The sequence below is a fragment of the Ursus americanus genome, chromosome 1 (assembly GCF_024610735.1).
Source record: "Ursus americanus isolate L20-20 chromosome 1, mUrsAme1.1.p, whole genome shotgun sequence".
NCBI classification, from domain to species: domain Eukaryota; kingdom Metazoa; phylum Chordata; class Mammalia; order Carnivora; family Ursidae; genus Ursus; species Ursus americanus.
In genome coordinates this window covers 104488819-104507942 of record NC_142127.1, presented here as the reverse complement: position 1 = coordinate 104507942, position 19124 = coordinate 104488819, and the positions used below count along the sequence as shown (strand labels likewise).

Here is a 19124-nt window from a genome sequence, read left to right as displayed (position 1 = left end):
GAGTTCTTCTAGCATTCTTGGACCCAATGCCAACATGGGGGGGGGTTCCCCCACACAAAACACCAAATAATTTTTGGACACCAGCAGGTGTGAACTCAATTCTGACATGATCTACCAGGAGCTAGCATCAGATTCCTCAGGTTAAGTGTTTCATCCTACAAGACTGTCTCCCCTGCCACCCCATCCCCCACCCAGCAGATACCAGTTGCAATTCCAGGCTGTCACCTGTGCTTCTGACCAACCAGCTGCAGACTGGAGGTTCCAGTGGCCTCCTCCTTAGGTCCAATTAATTTGCTAGAGTGGCTCACAGAACTCACGGAAACACTTGCTTACATTTACAGCTTATTAAAGGATGTGATAAAGGATATGAATCAACAGCCAGACGAAGAAATCTATAGGGTGAGGTCCTGAACAAAGGAACTTCTGTCCTTGTGGAGCTTGGGGCTGAGGTTGGGGACACCTGGAAGCATTCTTGCTCCACAAATGTGGAAGATCTCTAAAAGGGAAAAAGGACCAAAAGTATCCTCTTGGGTTTTTATGGAGGCTTCGTTACATAGTCATGATTGACTAAGTCATTGGCCATTGGCTGATTGAACCTCCGGCCCCTCTTCTGTCCCTAGAGGTGACATAGAAACTTCCAATCTTCTAGTCGCATGATTGGTCCTCCTGGCAATCAGCCCCTGCCCTTGGGTGGTGCCCCAAAGTCACCTTTATTAATAATAAGACACGTGTTTCACCCTATGACTCTGAAGCACTTGCAGGTAAAGCAGACGAAGACCGAACATATATGAGAAATACATTTTGGTCATCCAAATGACCGTGCCTGTACTTCTCATAAACCGTTATATCACAGGAGCATTAATCTAAGACTTCAGATGTTTCTAGCTCAGGACTCTTTCCCCAAGTCTGTGGTGTTCTTGTCACATGCCACCCATGGTATGGGCAATTGCAAAAGGAGACACCCAGCCATGGTCAGTGCCACTTCATTCAGGACTAGCAGAGCCCGCTTAGCATTCAGTGCTCTTCGGGGCAGAGTAGGAGGCATCCAGCAAGTGGCGATGGGGGCTATTCTGGTTGAGAGCGGAAAGGAGCAAGCAGGGGCCATACATAGAGATCACACCCGCCTGGAAAGGCAGTGTGGAGGCAAGTGTGGGGCTGGGACTTGGGACAACTAGCTAGTTCTTGAGAGGCTGGGAGCTGGGTGGAAACCTAGCCTTGGAGGCTCTTGGGCACAGGGTAGAGTCCCCGACCACAAGCTGGGGTCCTCTAGATCCTCAGGTATCTCCACACCCAGGTGGGGGTGCGGCTGCTGGTGCAGGGAACCGGGCAGGTCGACAGACAGCAGCTCTGTCACGTGTAAGTACCCAGACAGGCAGGCGCACACACGGGCCACATCTGGCCTGGCTATTTGGACAAACACACCAGATGCTTATGCCCCAGTTTGAAAATTAGAACCTGGCTTTCTCCACCTGGGACTTGCCCACCCCCCATGCCACACTGCCCTCTTCTGTGATGATCTGCGTGTGTGGCCATTGTCTTTCTTAGAACCACCTTTGTAAGGTCGGCATTGGCTGGTGCACCCCATGAGCTCGGCGCTGTGCAAAGCAGAAGTCCATATTTGCTAAATGCTAACGTAAATTTTCAAAACTATCAACAGTAAGTTTGCATTTCAGACGATCAGAATGGGACGTCAAAAATGAATAACGGAAAACAGCACCTTACTGAAGTTCTGAACTGCATTTGATTTACGTTATCTGATATTGTCCATTTATGTCTTTTAATGGGTTTCTCTATGTCCTGAATGTCCTAAATGCCACTTTGTTTCTAAAAAGGAAAACAGTTTGTAGGGAACATCCAATAGCCATCTGGGTCCAGGTTTTCAACCACCTCTTTTCTTCTCCCAATTTTCTAATTCCGTGAAAGCAGTGGTTCTCAATGGGGGTGCTTACATTCGGCAATGTCCGAAATATCTGTGTGTCACGACTGGGGGTTGGGCCTATTTGCATCTGGTGGGTAGAGGCTAGGGACGCTGCCCAGCACCCTCTGATGCACAGGACAGCCGCCCAGCAGCCGAGAACGGTCCCGCCCAGGGCGTCCGTAGTGTGTGGGTGAGAAATCCAGGCATGAGAAGAGCTGGCAACAAATTCCCTAGAGCGATATCTGAGGAAAAATCATAGTCTATGAAATAAATTTAAAAATCACGTTCCATCTTCCTTTGGATTTGGGAAGTGTGTGTGAAATGGGTTTGCTGTTTCTGTAAAGATCGGTGGGACAGGTAGAGATTGAAGGTTTGACTTCCTTGGAGCCACAGATTTGGGGCAGGCCATCTTCCCAGGACCGGAGAGACAAGCAGCCCACCTCTTACCAGCGGTGGTGAGACTTCCAGCCTGTTAACTCCTCGGGCTCTGGCCTCCTCATCTTGTAACCTCACAGGGCTTTTGTGAAAATCGAGTGAAAATATGTATCCAACAGTCAGGTATGTCTGAGTGCTCTACGTGTTTGCTCTTAGTATTATCTGTGATCTTTTCATAGGGAGGTTTTGCTGGTTAAACGTGTTTGTATTAAGATGTTGTGGAAGAAATCTGAAGGATAAGACAAGGAAACATCTCCTTGCTGGCTGGCCCACTGAGGTCAGAAGACGGTGCTGGAAGGACCCTGCAGGAAGCAGGGGTTCCCCTTCCTGGTTCCTTCTTGCATGTTCACGCGGAGCGTGAATGTATGCCACCCGGGGGTGCCCGCCCTCCAGCAGAGTTTGCTCCCCAGTCCTGGCCCCTGGTTTCCTGCCTGCTGCCGTCAGCCCCTGGCACCCTGTGACCTGTCTGTCCCCTCGTGGGTGGTGACCCCAGGCCCTCTAGGGAGGTCTCAGTCCCAATTTGTCCTCTCTTGGGTATCTCCCTCAGCTCTAGGGCATTCTTTAGGGTTCGCATCCATCCGCTCTCTGTAGTTAATTCCCTGTGGGTTGATCACTCTGTCTATTAAATTTCCCCTGCTCAAATTACCGGTAGTTTCTGTTGTTGGACTGGACCTGATACCTTACATTCTTGAAAGAACTTGGAGTGCTTAATGCTCCTGGAGTAGAACTTCGAACTTAGAAGTGTTTCAAAACCGATGTGTTTTGACAAATCTGCAGTAAATATAAAAACCACGTTGCCATGGAGAGTTGGCACTTCCATGGGATCAATGCAAGAGTAGGTTTCTGTACTAAAAAGTCTTGAATACGCAGCAGCTTTAGCATGTTGTGGGCACCAGCGTGTGGATGGGGATTGGATGATCTTGTCTATGGAGCGCTCAGGAAAGAGACCGAACCATAAACTGTCCTTGGCACAAGGAGACATGAACTCCTCTTGTGCCTAACGAAACGTCACCTTGTGTATCCCAGACCCAGACGGTGCTGGGGGACTGAGCCTCATGACCTCTAGCACTATGTCGGGAGCACTGCCTCAATGGTATACACCCAACTCATGTCCCGGACACCAGCATTCTTCAAGAGTCAACACGAGCTACACTTTCGGGTGACACTGTCTGACTAGGATCCTGAAAAGCTGGTCTGCTTCACCCAGCTGGCTGGAAGTACGACCACCATGAGGGGTAACTAAAAATCAGCAAGTAGCTAAACTTTCTCTACTTTGGCCCTGAAGTTAACGTAGTTGACTTTAGTGTGTAACTTCCTCAGTTTGCTTTATATTCTAAGAGAGCTGACTCCTACAAGTGCACTCACTATTCTTGTTCACAGAGAATATACTTTTTTTTTTAAAGATTTTATTTATTTATTAGACAGAGATAGAGACAGCCAGCGAGAGAGGGAACACAGCAGGGGGAGTGGGAGAGGAAGAAGCAGGCTCACAGCGGAGGAGCCTGATGTGGGGCTCGATCCCATAACGCCGGGATCACGCCCTGAGCCGAAGGCAGACGCTTAACCGCTGTGCCACCCAGGCGCCCCTATACTTTTTTTTTTTAACCAGGGAAAGAAAAATGAACTGATATGATATACTTAAAACAATAAAGACATGACCCAAAACGTATAGAACAATGAGTATGGAATAAAGATTTCTTTCTCCGTGGGGGAAGAAATAAAAACCACGTTGCTAAAATCTTTCAGCATTTCATTTTTTAATTTTTCTAATAGTACATTCTTTAAAAGGAGTTCACAACTTCAAGTCCAAATAGAAGGGTTACATAGTGCGAATGGAAAGCTGTCATTTTCAGTGGAGCTATTGCCTAATTACCCTGGAAAAAAGTGTTCTTAGGGTTGAACTGATGCAAAAATCCCTTAGAAAAGCTTCATTTGTTGCCTGTAAAGAGTCTTCTTAAGGTCACTTTTACTTCCAGACCATCCCCTTGTTTCTAGTGAAAGAGTTTTGCTTGGTAATGGCTTGTGGTTCCACAGTGTTTTGTATATGAAAAGCGTAGACTAAGAGATACTACCGAAGTCGCTCAAATTGTAGATTCTGCCCCAAAAGGAAGTCCCAACACAGTAACATTTCCCCTCAATTTTCAGCAAGACACATGAAAAGAAAACTCAAGTCCCATTTTAATCGTAACTTTGATTGCCATGTTCAGTGGCGTCGCGAGGCTGCCGCGCCGTGAGACACGGAGCTCCCGTGGGCCCGGTGTGCTTGATAAATGACCTGCGGGTTTGGAGTGGCGGCCCCAGCCCGGGTCGGTGTCCGCAGTCAGAGGCATCTGGTGGCTGCCGGGGCCGAGGCTGAGCCGGCTCGGGAGCACGCAGGAGCCAAGTGCTCCCCCGGCGCTCTCAGAAGCAGGGGACGTAGCAGCAATCCCGGACAGTAACAGAGGCAAGCCCACGACACCACGCTCTCCATCCACCGACCGGGTTCCTGTGAGAGCTGGTGCTTACTGCTGGGACAAGAGTGCACTCCTATTTGCTTTCATTTTCTCCAGACGCTTCACTAAGTGGCCGTTGCTCACCTCGAGCTCTTCTGTCTTGTCCAATGCACAGCGCAGCTGGAAACAGAGGAAAGGCAGCTTTGAGGAACTTGCTTCCTCCCAACGTAAAAGAGTTGCCAAGATTCCATCCTACTGCAAAAGACAGTTATAGCCTGGAGCCACCGAGCTCCTAGAAGTACATACATCCCTATGTGCATGCACACATATATTTCTTAACTGTTCCTTAAGGGATGCAAGGCACAAGATTCGGCCTCAGGAATGACTAGGCAACCCTCCTCTCAAACAACCTGACCCCAGACATGGCACAGTCTTGGGGGTCTTGATGGTTTCACAAAACATTAGTGAGGCAAACAGATCAGAGCTGAGCCCAGGCCAGTTGGAGAAGTTGGTCCCCGAGGCGTGGGCAGCCGGGAGCAAGGTTTCTACAACCAGAAACCAGAGCGGCAATGGCTGAGGCCAAGATGGCCACACGCCCACAGAGCCTGGGAGTCAGAGTGGAAGCCACACCAGCAGGGAGCCACCTGGCCCAGCAGGCAGGAGGGCGGAGCACAGGAGCCTTAAGGTGGGGGTACAACAGCCCGTGGGTGTGGAGACACGCATCATCAGAACAGAGTCTGCGGCTCCGCCTCTGATCCGAAGCCCTCGGGGTGGGGGTGGCTGGGGTGCTGGAGCAGGTCAGCCTCCCTGCACCCCCTCTCACTGGCAGAGGCAGCCCTCTTTGCAGGAAATCTCCCCAAGTCAGGCCTGGAGTACTCCTGCAAACCAAAATCAAGCATCACTTCACGAGACAGCAGACGTATGAAGGAGAAGCCATCTGAGCCAGCAACAGAATTAGAGCCTTCCAGACCGAACCTGTGTCAGCCCTCGGGGCACGTGGAGAACAGAACCGCCGGTAGGGCAGCTTTAAAGCAGTAAGGGTACAGTTAACCAAGAAGCACACCCAACCACCACCCAGCACCCAGCAGCAATGAATACACTTGGAAAAGACAGAAGGTGAACAGGAAGGTCCACCAGCAGAGGGTGAGGAGCTGGGAAGGACAGGTGGCGAAGAGCTGCGGGGGCTGCAGGGAGAGGGTCTGGCCGCCTCGGGTTAGAGCCCCACAGGGGAAGTGGACAGACCAGGGAAGAGGAATACTTAAGGAGGTCATGGGTAAAAACTTTCCAAACTTGATTTAGAAACAGACTTCGGGGATCCAAGGAACACACCACATCCTGAGCAGAACAAACAGCAATAAAACTCCATAGGACACATGAGGGCGAAGCCGCAGAAAATCAAGGACAAAAAAGAACTTGAGAGAAGGGGGAGAGAAGAGGCCGCCTACAAAGGCCCCAGAGAGAAGGACAGACACAGGGCGGCCCCACAGCCACCATTGCAGGGAGACCAGAGATTCCGCCCCAGGCTCCCGGGGGTGTTGGCCTGGCCCTTCCGAGTGCCTTGGTGCCATGTGGCCCCGAACAGCCCAGGTTGGGGGGGAGACGCTCCCTCGGGTGCCAGCTAGACCATCATTTCCCATACTGTCCCTGCAAACAGCCTAGAAAATTTACCTCTCTTTGGAGTTTCCGTTTTTCGGCCTTAAGTTCATCTTCTATTTTTTCGGCATTTTCAGCAGCCGATTTATAACGTGATACTTGACTCTCTAACCTTATTACCTAAAAGGAAGGGAAACACCATATGTGTAAATGAACAGGCCTGTTTTCTTTCTCTGGTTGCTTTATCACCTGTGGGTTCAAAGGGCAAGGTTCATCAAATTCCTCTCCGCAGGAGGAGAGACCATGCACGTCATCGTGACCTAGCTCTGTGGGCTGTTGTGTAAGTTCTCGCCAAGCGAGCGGTTTTGAGCAGCCTGGTGCGGAGGGCCGTGAGGGCCTCATCCCCTCTCTGACCCTGGTCCAAACGCGCGGCTCCCACAGTGCTGCCGTCCCTCCCCAGCGTGGGGCGATTCTGCAGGAGAAGGTAGGTCGAGGCGGCACGATGCTGTGGGCAAAGGCTCGGCCAGGACCTCAGCTCCTGTCCAGTCTCTCCTGGGGTGGCGTGGTGGGGAGGCAGCAAGGGAGAAGGAAAGGCCAGGAACTAGCAGAGAGGAAGAGGAGGCGGCTTGGGGATGGCATTCCACAGCCAGGCCTGCGGCCAGGGACAGGAGGCGTCACGACCACCGGAGACTCCTGAGACGTGCTTCCTAAACTCATCCCGTCCCAGGCGTGCTGTTCTCATTTCTGTTTCCTCAAAACCTCTCCCCAGCGCTAGCCACGGGGACCCATAACTGAGGGGGGAAGGGTACCGACTTCATCTCTCCCTTGGCTGAGGACACAGCTTGCCCCAGATTGGCCCGACGTGCTAGAGGCATAAACACCCCCGATCCAGAAATCGGAGAGAGCCACCTGGCTGGGAGAGAAAGGCAGAAAACCCCGGCAAGAGGGATGGCCCCACATGAAGTGCTTTTTAACTAAATTATTTTTAAAGAACAACATTTTGAACCCTCCCTCCCCCAGGCACATGAGCCATTTTCCACAACCAGCCACTGTTTATACAGGCTTAGTATCCACCCTAACAAGCCGGCTGCGCCTGGTGATCTCTCCTCCCCTACTTTCTCTCTGCGGGAAATACACGGAATGCCCTTTTCGGTTCTGTAAATCCCTGCTCCTCAGCCTTGCAGGGCGAGTTCTAGCAAGTACGACTCAGTTAATCGCGGCTTTCACTGCCCATTACTGCGCACGTACATTTTGTTCTAAGGCGGTTATCTCTTGCTCAGATTTTGCAAGTTTAAATTTGAGGTCGCTGATCTGTCTGTTGGCATCCCCTAAAGGTTGAAAGAGAAGGAACATTTGTTAAGCTCTCAGGCTTTTAAAATGTTACAACAATAGTTCCTGGGATCTGAGCCCCTACTTAGTAATTGGCATGCAAAACTGCAAGTTCTGGCCTGAGGCCCCATTAAGCGGGGTGGGAAGCTGAGACAGGAGAAGGTGCTCTCTCCCCATGTGCCTAGGCTGGAGAGCCCCTCTGAGCACGGAACACACAGAGGTGGTCAGGGGAGGGGAAGGGGGGAGACGGAATAATTTTATCTCCCTTCAAGCCTCTTTCTAGTTTACTTGTATGGAAAAATACCTTCTAATTTAATTTTTCCATACAGTTGGCTGATCACAAGGCAGTCGTATCCAGCATGGAAAACACGGTTTCTCACAGTGCATCACGTGGCGGTGACTTGGTGCACGTTTTGGGGCACCTGTTCCAGTCCTGAGGCTCGGACAGAAACACCCTCTCTCCGCCCACCTGCCCATGCTCGTGCTACCCCACCACAGAAACATCTTTGCACTGTCGCGCTCAAGGGCTTTTGGGGGCCAAGGGGAACGCCAAGCGGTCTTTGCCATGATGGTTTTCCTGCTCTAGCCCGAGTGTAATGCAGACAGGACACGAGGATGGACATTTACTTTGCAGATCCATTACATGCATGTCTGTCCCGTTTTCTAAGACGTCATTTCCAGGGTGCAGGTTGTCTAGCTTGTCATTCTTCTGTCTCTCTTCCAGCTGTCCTTTGAGTTTCTTAATCTGAAAACACCCACCAATAAAATATGTGAATTTCTCCATCCGAAAGGAGGCCGGAAGCTGAGTGTAGGGCCTGTGACAAAGGAAGCAGTGTGTAGAGGAAAAACCAGCACCCCATAAATACAATCGGATGTGGCTGTGGAGTTATTTCGTGGGTCTCCAAGGTGCCAAAGAGATAGGGGTTATGGAACTAAGCACAAGAAAAATGTAGTAAATGGTTACGATCCACCAGCCACCACAGGGAGTCTCTCACCTTTAATAACCAATCCGAATAAACAGACGAAAAACTTTCGGCCCGTTAGTACTCGTCTCAGGAAGTAATAGGGTAATGGGTGAAAATGGAATCCTAGTCACCATATCAGGCAGCAATTATTTTTGTAACTGGGTGGAAAGTTATTTCTAAGTTTGAAATTCCTCTTGAACTCAGGAGGACGTCGCACACAACACACTCTACACGTTTCTCTCAGAGTTAGCAAGTCAGTGCGCTTAGTCGCCTTCGCGTTATTCACTTAGAAAGCCGGGCAGGGCCTTCCGGAGCCTTCCAGGCCCCGAAGGACCGTCCTCGAGGGCCTAGCAGAGCTGCGTGCTCCCTCACAGAGCCGGTGCTCGGGAGCTGACTTCTGCAGAGCCCCGCTCTCCCCGCAGAGCCCCGCTCTCCCCGCAGAGGTGCGTCGAGCCGCAACGGTGGTCAGCAGCCACGGCGGGAGAGAGTTCCGATGTCGGACGGGTAGTGTCCCGGTCCTTGTCCTGTTACCCTCCGACCTCTGCAGACCCAGTGGAAGCCCCTCCCCCGACAGCGCATGCTGCCCCCTGGTTTGCCGCCCGGCTCGAAGGAAACACGTACAGGATTACGAGGGCTACGTGTTCTTAAAAGATCACAGGAACCTCCATGCGGCTACCACACTGAGTGCTTTCCCCAATTTTGAGGGCAACCTTCAGCGGAATCGCAAACAGAACAGCAAAATACCTCTGATTAGGCTTACGGAGGAAACTGGGAGGAACTGAGTTTCCTTAGAAAGTGATCGTGGAAGGACTGAATAACTACCCTGTGCACAAAAAGACCGAACAGGACCGCCGGGGGTGTTTCTGGAGGTGGGAGAGCGAGGAAGGCGAACCACAATGAAAACACCTTTGATCAGCTGCAACAAGGAAACAGCTTCTGGAAAGGGGTGCTGATCATGGAGGGATCCCCAAACCGACTTCGCCGAGCCAGGAGAGGTCAGAGAGTGGTGTCTGGAGTGACTCACTAGAGCTCCTGCCTCTCAACAGTTAATCTGGGCTCTTCTACATAAATATGTATTTTAAGTGGCAACTGACATAGAGCGAACCACGTTTGGTCCCATGGCCTCGAGTCTTCGGGGCATCCTCTCTGGACCTCACATGACTTGCGATGTCCTACTTGGGTAAAACCAGTAAGGACACAGGTTGGCTTGGTAATTGCTTTCAGGCATGATGCGTTAGGGTTTTTCTGATAAAGCAGGAAGTTAAGTATGGGAAAGTTCTCAGGCTCAGGTGCCGCCGTTGGGGGATTCATAAAATAATAAAAAGATTGTTACCTGTTCCAATAAGCATTCCCGTTCATCAACAAGCTTTTTCAACCTAATATCTAAAGAAATCAGAAAGACAGAGGTTGAGGTGAATCCGTGGAGTGCACCGTTCAGCAGAATGCTAACCGAAGAGTGAGCATTCAGGTTAGTGAAACTAATGATGAAGGTATTATACACGTACCACAGCGAATGAGGCCACACACAGGACTGGGGAAGACGTCAGCCGAGGGAGGCTGGGTTGGGTCAGCCTCCCACAACATGCTTATCTCGTCAGGGGCAGCATCCGGCGGCATGCAAACAGGCTAGTCTTCTACTTTGGGTTAGCATGCAAGAGCTCTAGGGCCAAACCACACTGCAACACAAGATCTCACAGGCTTCATGGTTTAACATCATCAGCAAGGTACGAACACACGGAGCATCGCGACCGATATCAGCGGCATTTTCATTATCCTTGACTTCCCAAGGTCACGTCCCAGAAGAGTGGATCTTTCTCTTTTCTCTCATAGACTCCCCAGTGCCAGAGCTTTGACTAGACGTTTATGAATCATTGTCTGCTGACAACACATCCGCTCCCTGCTCATGCAGAGTGGGTACTGTCCTGAGAGATGCAGTAATGCCGGGGTCCTGTCACCCCTGCCACCCAGACACAGAAGAGGGCGTACACATAAGCCTCTCGAAATCCCCAGACATTTCTCTGAAGGGGTGTTGAGTGATACACTCTGCAGAGTACAGAGGAGGAGACCAAAGCCCGGGGTGGGGGGCAGTTTAGGGGTGTGGGCAAAACCCTACCCCAGTTTCAAGGCCAAATCAGGAAGATGTGCTGGTGAGAGCGATGCTAATGGGTACTGGAGGGTCACTCTGTGCCAGGCACGTCCCAGCAGCTGTGCCTTCACCCACACAGCCCCACAGGTGCGCCCTGCTACTCTCTCCTCTTCTACAGGCCAGGGCCCGCACCTCTAACCACGGCACTCCTCTGTTCTAGACCTAAACCCAGCGCTGGGAATCGGAGCCGGGCTCCTGGCCCGAGACTCTAACTGCCAAGGGCATGGTGCTCTCACGCTGTGCAGCTTTGATTCACCACGTGAAAAAGGAAATAAATAATCTGTATAAATGCGCTTTTGTTTCCATCTAAACAATCACCTATCTACATTCTCATCCAAGTTACATGCTTTCTCGAATGGTTCTTCCAAGCACCCCACGTTGTCATAAGATAAATTTAGGACCCTCTGGAGTTCCATTTTAATTTACAGAGTCGAATTGCTTCTGATAGTTCTTCTTTGTCTTCCACAAGCCCACCCAACACTGAAACATCAATGTCATAAACCCAGCTCCTTATTCAGTATTACTTTTTATATGATCTTATATTCTATATAAAAAACCCGCAGGCATCCTAAGACGCAATGAAAACATCAGAAAGTGATCTTGAACCTCATCTATGTATTGTATAATTTTATTATTAGAGTGTTTCTATTAGAAGACTTCGAGTATCCTGGATAGCAAGTACCAAATAAACGTTAAGATACAATAACGGCGCTGGCCAACAGACACAAAATAAGGGGAACGTGACCTTCGCTCGTATGGTGAGACTATGAAAAACACAGAAGTGAAATTTTAAGGGAGGAAAGTTTTACAGCAGACTTGAAGAGGAAGTTTAAAACTACATCGTTGGAAGAAAACGGAAAAAAGAAAGAAGCAAATTAATTGGAAGAAAATGGGCGCTACTTTTGTAGTTTTAAGAATCACCGAGTCTGATCTGCTGAGTGCACTGCGGTGTGTCATCGAGATGCTGCCTGTGTCACTTCCCCAGAGCGCTGCAGACTGACCACTGCCCTGCGTTTACAACGTTCCTCTCTTCATTGCTGGCCTATAATACCCGATGATAAACGGATAAGCTATTCATCTGAGGCCACAACTGAAGTGCTCAGAAACAAGGAAGAAAATGAAGTCACAGTGTCTCAAATTTAGAGTTTTCTCTTACACAGAGAAGTCAAAATGAGTTGGCTATGAGAGGATTTCAATTTTTAAAAGTCTGGTTTTTATGTATTAAATTCCAATAAATGTTCTGGAACACACATCAAGAGGCCCGTGAAATGAGAAGCACTTAGAGCGGCGAGGTCTTAGGACAGTCACCGGGGCAGCCAATGCAAACAGCTTTGAAATTCCCTGAGCCCCTGTTCTCCTTGGTCTTTCTTCTGGCCTGCACCTTGTCACCCCACCTGTCCAAGGACAGCAAGGCCAACCCCCAGCAACAACCACAATCACTGAGCATTCCCTCTCTGCACTGCTTTACCTGGATCTGGCCCACAACCCTAGGGGGGCAGGTTCCAACTCTGTTTTCAGAGAGCAAATGATACACAGTGAGGGTAAGTGGCTTGCTTGTAATAATACACTCTGAGGAGCAGAATTTTCATTTTGTGGGTTAATTTCAGCCATCGTGGGCCTCAGGCTTCCTCTCCCAAGACAAAGGAAAATCACCTCCCCTCCATATTTGCAAAGATAGTGAGGGGGAAGCCGAGGTCTCTCAAGGAATCCATTCCCTTCTTGCACTGACTTAGTCTGATTATAATCCATGTGGGCAGTTTTCATTGTCCCTGGGGCCGGCCTCCCACACCAGGACAGCACCTCCTTCCTGCAAAAGGCAGAACAGGGAAAGGGTTTTTCTCCTATTTACAGGGCCCAGAAGGTGTGTACAGATGGGTACTGTATATGTCAGCCACCACCGACGTCATTCACATCTTGAAAAATATGTAGTAAAAATAATATGCAAATAACATGTAAATAATATGTAAATAACATGCAAAAAAATATGCCATAAGAGGCAGTGAATAGGGTAAAAGGGAAAGAGTGAGGGTTTTTTCTCCTGAAAGACAAAGTTTTTTCTCTTTTGGATCATCACCCGAACAAATACGTATTCTAACGTAACGTAGGCATGAACACCCCTTCCTTTCGTTCCGGATCCTGGACATTTGGCATGAATCTCACTGCTGTGTTCCCTGGTTTTGATGGCACGCTGTTCAAGGTGGTCTCCTAGGAAAGGGGTGTACTGTAGAAAACAGGAACCCCAAACTGCGTGAACCCCCAGAACTAGCACTCCTGGGTCCTAGTGACAGTAGAGACTTAAACGTTCAGGTCACTGGGTTTTCGTTTGCTAGAAACACTAAACATTATAGGAAGTACTCAGCGCAGTACATCTCATTTCTAAAAACCCTTGGAAAACACTGTGCTGCTTCTCCACCTTTGTATGTCATCAAATGAGAACCTCTAACTCAAAATTTTGTTGCCTTTCCCTATTTTCTCTGTACACCTATGATTATACTTAATTATGCTTTTGAAGGAAGATTTACACTTTACATACAGTAGCTATGTTCTGTTGGGGCTAGAACACATCGCTGCTTTTTGACTAAGGTATCGGTGATGAGCATTTTCCTCTGCTCTGTATGGGAGTGACACGCGGGGGTGTAGGCTCCTCTGGGGAGTGGCTGACAGGGAGCCTTTCCATCCTCCTCTGAGTCTGAATCTTTTGACACCGAATCTCTCCAAATTGCTTTATGCACCTCTGTGCCTTCTTCGCCTGAACATCCCTAAGGTCCCACTGACTTCTTGGTAACGTGAGGGCCTTCCCGTGGACATCAGCTACTGCCACGACATCACGTCCCTCTTGGCGCAGGGTGACTGATGCTTGCGGTGAAGGCTCTTAGATTATCAAGAAATGACTTGGCTGTTCAGAATCCTTTTTTTTTTCCCCCTCACTTCCTGATTCTCAGCTGCCCACTTCCACTAGAAGCTGGGTCCTATCCGCCTGTCCATTGGCACAGTGCCTTCTGGATACGAAGTGATCAAAACGTCTATTACTTAAACGGATGCGTGAATCATCGAGACGCCTGGACAGCTGACCTGAGGGGTATGAAGTATGCCACAATGTCTTAAATGTGCTGCTGAGTAACAGAGGAAAAGACCTTAAGGTCTTTTAAGGAAAGACGTTAAAATGGCTTGATGATCTCACCGTCCAGTGAGCTGGGTTATTGAATCATCTCCCCAGGGGCCTCTGAAAGTAGGAATGACAGCCCTTTCCTGACGCCCATTGCAGGCTGAGTGCGGCTTTGCTAAAGTCAGAGGCATCCGCTGCCCCCTCTCGAGGCCTTTGCAGCCCTCGGGCTGGAGACTCTCTAGCAAGCCTGGTAGTTTTTCACTCACGTGGCCCAAGTGGGGAGGGTGTATGGGCCCCCTGCTTCAGGACCCGGACACGGGAGGAGTCAATGCCTATTTGCCAATTTCACCATATCCTTCCAAGCATTCTTAGCATTGGCACACGTTAGCAGAGCGACAGGGCTCCACTGGGGCCTCCTCACCAGAACCACAGACCACAGGAGAGTCGATGAGGGAAGATCTTCCCAATTCTCCCCAGGGGGGCATGACACTAGCCCTGGTCTAGGTACCAGGACAGACGTCCATTCATTACTGACAAAGTAACGAGTCCTTCACACAACACAGACAGGGAATTAGCAGCCCCCAAGTAGGCGCTACTTTGAAGATAATAATTACGTACAACAGTGGCCACAGCCAGAAGTCAGGCAGCCCAAAGAGTGGAATCACAGGCTCGTGAAATTATAAAATGTTTTTATTTCAATTACATAGTAACACTTAGGCTTGCCTCAAATTTTATTGAGGTTTTGGTCTTTTTTGCACTTAATTACACCTTGTAACAGTGACATCAATTCATATAATCTCATAAAGTGTCAACAGCATTCATAATGTACAGTCCTTTGTGATTCTAGTATTTTACAATTTTTTTAAATCTAACTTTACGATTATCTTTAAAAATGCTTCCTTCTATAGAAAATATATATTTCCTTCAGGAAGATCAAATCAAGAATTTTCCAATTGAGATACAACAAATGAAAATATTTATACCAAAATACCAAAAGTGATTCAACTATTTAAAATATCCTGTATAGTCCAATTAGCAGTTTGCACAAGAACGGTACCTTTTGTATTCTTCTTTCAAATGAAAGACAAATAAAAAGAGAAGTAATTTAAAGGTTAAAAAAAAATTTTTATAAATGGTCTCCCTGCACAAAAACTGCATTAGGAAGTGCAATTTCAATGTATGTCTCTTCCAGAAACAAATTAAAAAAACCCAAAAAACAAAAAAAAAAACTTTGTGTAAAATGACTTTGGAACATAATCAGCACGAAGTGAAGTCAAAATCTACAAAATAAATTCAGGTATCACCAACAATGATATCAGAAGCATCAGTTTGAGATAAAACACTTATATGAGGTAAAGGGAAGTAAGCTCTCCCAGTGCTTTTTAAGATATTTAATTCTTACCCCTAACATGATTATTACTGTCCTAAGGTGCAAATCTTATCACTCAGCGACCTATATGCTATTTGGCCATTTATCTCCTTTTAAAATAAAATACCGTACACATCAAAATCAAATATGAAAGGACATATATTTGAATGAAGACACATTAATTTAAATATCGACTATACTCACAAATCTCAGAACGCCATTTGGTCATTTCAGTTGGATGCTGACGTATTTGGTCCAGAGTATCAGCCTAAGGCAGGTGCTAAATGGCTTCATTTGGGTCGTAAGCAGAGACACGGCTGGACACCATCGTCTGACACGCCGGAGTGCTCTCCTCGGAACTTCCGCTGATTACAGATGCGTCTTTCTTTCTAATCTGGGTGATCACCTTAATGAGGAAGACTCCGCTACCAGTAACAGTCTCTAACTCAACGTGGTAGAGCTCTGTGGTTGATTGTCCTACGGTGCGTCATCTCAATGTGGAACATTCTAGGAAGCTCACCCGTGGAGGCAGCAGATGAGCCTCCGACAGCTGGGCTTCCTGGGCCGTCCTTGGCCCCATCCACCTACGACAAGGTACACTCTTCCTTGCCTCTGCCCTTCTCGCTCCCGGCTCCCGGCTCGTCTCGGCCTTCTGAAGCGCAGGCTCCCAGCTCTCCTGTGGGCGCTAAGTCATCACTTTCTACGGCCTTCCTGACTGTCTGACTGGGACCCTCTGCCGTCTCACGCCGCTCTGTACTTCCTGCTTGAGGGGCATCCTCACTGTCCTTGAAGGGACCTTCACTCTCCAGCCGGGCGCTGCTGGACGCTTCTCCGCTCCCTGGCTCTGGAGGGCCGCTGTGAGCGCCGCCATCTTCTGTAGCGTCATCTTTGGTCATGGCTTCCTCTAGCTCCTTGTCGCCGGCACTGGTGCCTGGTGGCTGGGTTGGGTCATCCCCCAAACCTAATGTGTCGCCATCCACTGTTTCTTCCCCACCCTCAGTGTTTACATCATTGTCTTCTTGGTTAAGTTTTTCATCCAACTCAATTTTAGGATTTTCTGGACAATCAACGTTTTCACCACTTCCTGCTACACTGTTCTCTTCTGGACTTTCAGTTACCTCACTTTGTGCTTCTACAGCTGGTTTTCCGTTGGTGAGAGCTACCTGCTCGTCCTCCTTCACCTCACTTAAATCCGAGTCCTGAAATGTTAACTCTTTCTTAGCATCTTTGAGGGTTTCTACAGGCGCCGCTGATTTTTTCTTCTTGTTTTTCTTCTTCTTGTTCTTTGTCTTCTTCTGTGATGAATCCAGTGCCTCTCCCTGTTGGTCATTCTTTTCTTCCTCGGGTTCTTTCGCATCTAGGGGTTCGTTTTCAGCATCTGTCGCAGCTGGACCCGTGGTGCCCTGTGGACTGCCTTCAGCCTCCGGACAACTAGGAATGTTCTGCGCTTCTGTCTGGCTTGGTTCCTCATCCCTCAACCCCCTTTCCTCATCCTCCTTTTCGTCATTCTCCCCACCTACCGCTGTGGTCTGACCCGGGAGCTCCTGGGGCTCAGCAGCTTCCTGCCCGGAGAGCTCTTTGTCTAGATCCTGCCCTGGGCTTGGGTCCAGCTTTGTGGGGGCTTCTACTGCACACTTCCCATCATGACTCACGTTGTCCTCACTACACACTAGAGGGCTGGAGGCTTCTGCGCCCACCTGCTCCCCAAGCCCCACTAGCCCTGCCTCCACCACACCTGCCGTGGGGCTCCCACCTTGCTCCCCGGGGTCTGCGCTGCCCAGCCCCCCGTGTTCAGATGGTTGCAGAGGAGTGGGTTCTTGATGTGGCTTTGTGCTACCCTCTCCCAAGTTGGTTTTCAAGTCTTCCTGGCTTTCTGCAGATTCCTTACTGTGGATTTTGATATCCAAGGCATCGTGGCCATCCTGCCCAGTCCCAGGGCCTGGGATTTCACCATCTAATTCACTCAAACATTCGGACTGCTCAAGGGAAGCCCCAGTCCTATCATCTGGTGTGTTTATGACCTCGTTGGACTCAGCCTGCTCTGTGTTCTCAAGGAAGGAAGCGTTCTCTAGAACCTGGTTTGCAGCCTGCTCCTCATTCACAGCATCTGCTAATACTCCTAGGGAGGGGGCACTGTCTTCAGAGGCTTTCTGGTCCTCGGCATTTTCACCAGGATGGAACACCTCTGTGTCCACACACTCCTGGGCTGGGTCCTCTTTGTGCTGTTCTTGCTCAGTATTCTGCAAGATTTCTTTTTTCCCCACATTCTCCACCATTTCACTTTTCACCTCCACTTCACTGGCTCTTCCTAAAAGACCATTGAGAAAATTGAAGGGACCCCATGATGTGGTGACCACTTAACACACATTACAGCGTAAACACATGTTCTGTCTCCCCCCCGACCCCATTCCTAAGGAGAGAGAGTCATCAAAGAATCACACGGAAGAGAAGCCTTTGCCAGGTCTGTGCGGCAAAGCAGTCACTGCGTTAGCAAACGTCTGGTCAGCGGAGGCCACTGCCACCATCTCAGAGGCGAGAGTGGCTGCTGGTGCCGTCTAGTGTGAACATATTTCCAAAGGTGCAGGTAAGTTTTAACAGAGCTCTGGATCAGGCAGCCAAACAATCCAAAATAATGGGTTTAAGAACGACCTAGAGCCGGTTCCCAAACGCACACCTGGACTACTCACACGTCTTCACGACGTGCACTGTCGAACACGTAGGCCTAAAACCACCTGCACGGAATTCTTAAACATTCAATCCGCCTCAAGGTCAATCTCAAGGAAGATATGAACTTGAAATAGCTCACGTGAGGTGAAAAGAAATCCCCTCCCCGCCATCTAGTCACTGTGTTCCTAGGAAAGCAGCCTGTGCCCTAAACACGTCTGCTCATCCCCGAAGGGCCTGGGGGGAGGGCCAACAGGTGGCAAGTGCTCAGAGCAAGATGACCACTAAATAAGAAGTTATTCATCAGTTAACGAAGCACAAATTAAAAACACGTTACGACTTTGGAATGAATGCTTACATTTTAGATTCTCCAAACCAACCAACCGCCGGCATATCGATGCTATGTTGCCGGAAGTCAAAGCTTGGTCATTTTATTACACCGTGGTCTCCACAGGGGGTGCCCTTACCCCAGAGGAAATGGGAGAAGTAGCAGGACTTCTAGTTAGTTTTGCTTCACCCTTTAAAGATGTCTGTCAGGGAACGTGTTTTGTAATACACGCTTTCTACTGAGGGACTAGTACGTATATAAATTAACAGTATTTGTATCGGCAAGTTCCCACCATTCTCTACTCATAGGGATATGCCATCAAAAAACTTGTGGAGACCACTTACGAAAGTGGTATTTCTGGTTCTTTAAGGGTTGGTGTCATAATGGTCAACAAAGATTTCTACAACGTCTGTTGGAACAAGAGCAACACGATCAAACTCCTAGCTGCTCACACAGCTTATGTAAAGGTAGGGTGGAAACCAGTGAACTTATCTTCCTTCAGCAACTTTCACGCAATTCAAAGCACTGCGTGCCTTTGGGGTCCTCGAGGTAATGAGGAGCATCTGCCTAGGAAGCAAGTCCTGAGAAGCGGGGGCTACAGGTTTCTACATTTCCATAAAAAAAAAAAAAAAGACGAAAGCTTCTCAATGGAAACGAAAGGCACGGGCTCTGACGTACTCCAGCCGCACCGCAGAAAAGGGGACTGCCCCTGCTCACGAGCGGCCTGCCGGCAGCAACTCCGGGCTGCACACCGGCTTCAGAAGCTTGTTCTACCCAGAAGCCAAACAGTAGGACCAATACTGATCCGTGAATCTTTTCAGATGTTTGCAAGTTGTATA

The 19124-nt window shown here is 49.1% G+C and overlaps 1 protein-coding gene and 1 long non-coding RNA gene across 24 annotated transcripts in view; one reads left to right on the top strand and one right to left on the bottom strand.

Annotated features, from left to right (window-relative positions):
* Positions 1-4086: 4086 nt before the first annotated feature.
* LRRFIP1 (LRR binding FLII interacting protein 1) overlaps positions 4087-19124 on the bottom strand; it is a 139012-nt gene continuing 123974 nt past the window's right edge. For 21 of the 23 annotated variants that reach the window (XM_087864709.1, XM_087864755.1, XM_087864723.1 and 18 more), the window contains one exon: positions 14597-17601. In XM_087864709.1, the coding sequence (XP_087720835.1) occupies positions 15878-17601 (1724 nt within the window). In that variant the 3' untranslated portion in view covers positions 14597-15877. Of the gene's footprint in view, positions 4966-6453; positions 6559-7626; positions 7707-8334; positions 8453-10005; positions 10056-14596; positions 17602-19124 lie in introns of those variants that run through there. The other 2 variants (XM_087864777.1, XM_087864780.1) reach the window with 1 other exon arrangement.
* LOC148110834 (uncharacterized) lies at positions 6573-18924 on the top strand. Its single transcript, XR_015725815.1, has 2 exons — positions 6573-6862; positions 8037-18924. It is a non-coding gene; the product is annotated as an uncharacterized LOC148110834 (long non-coding RNA).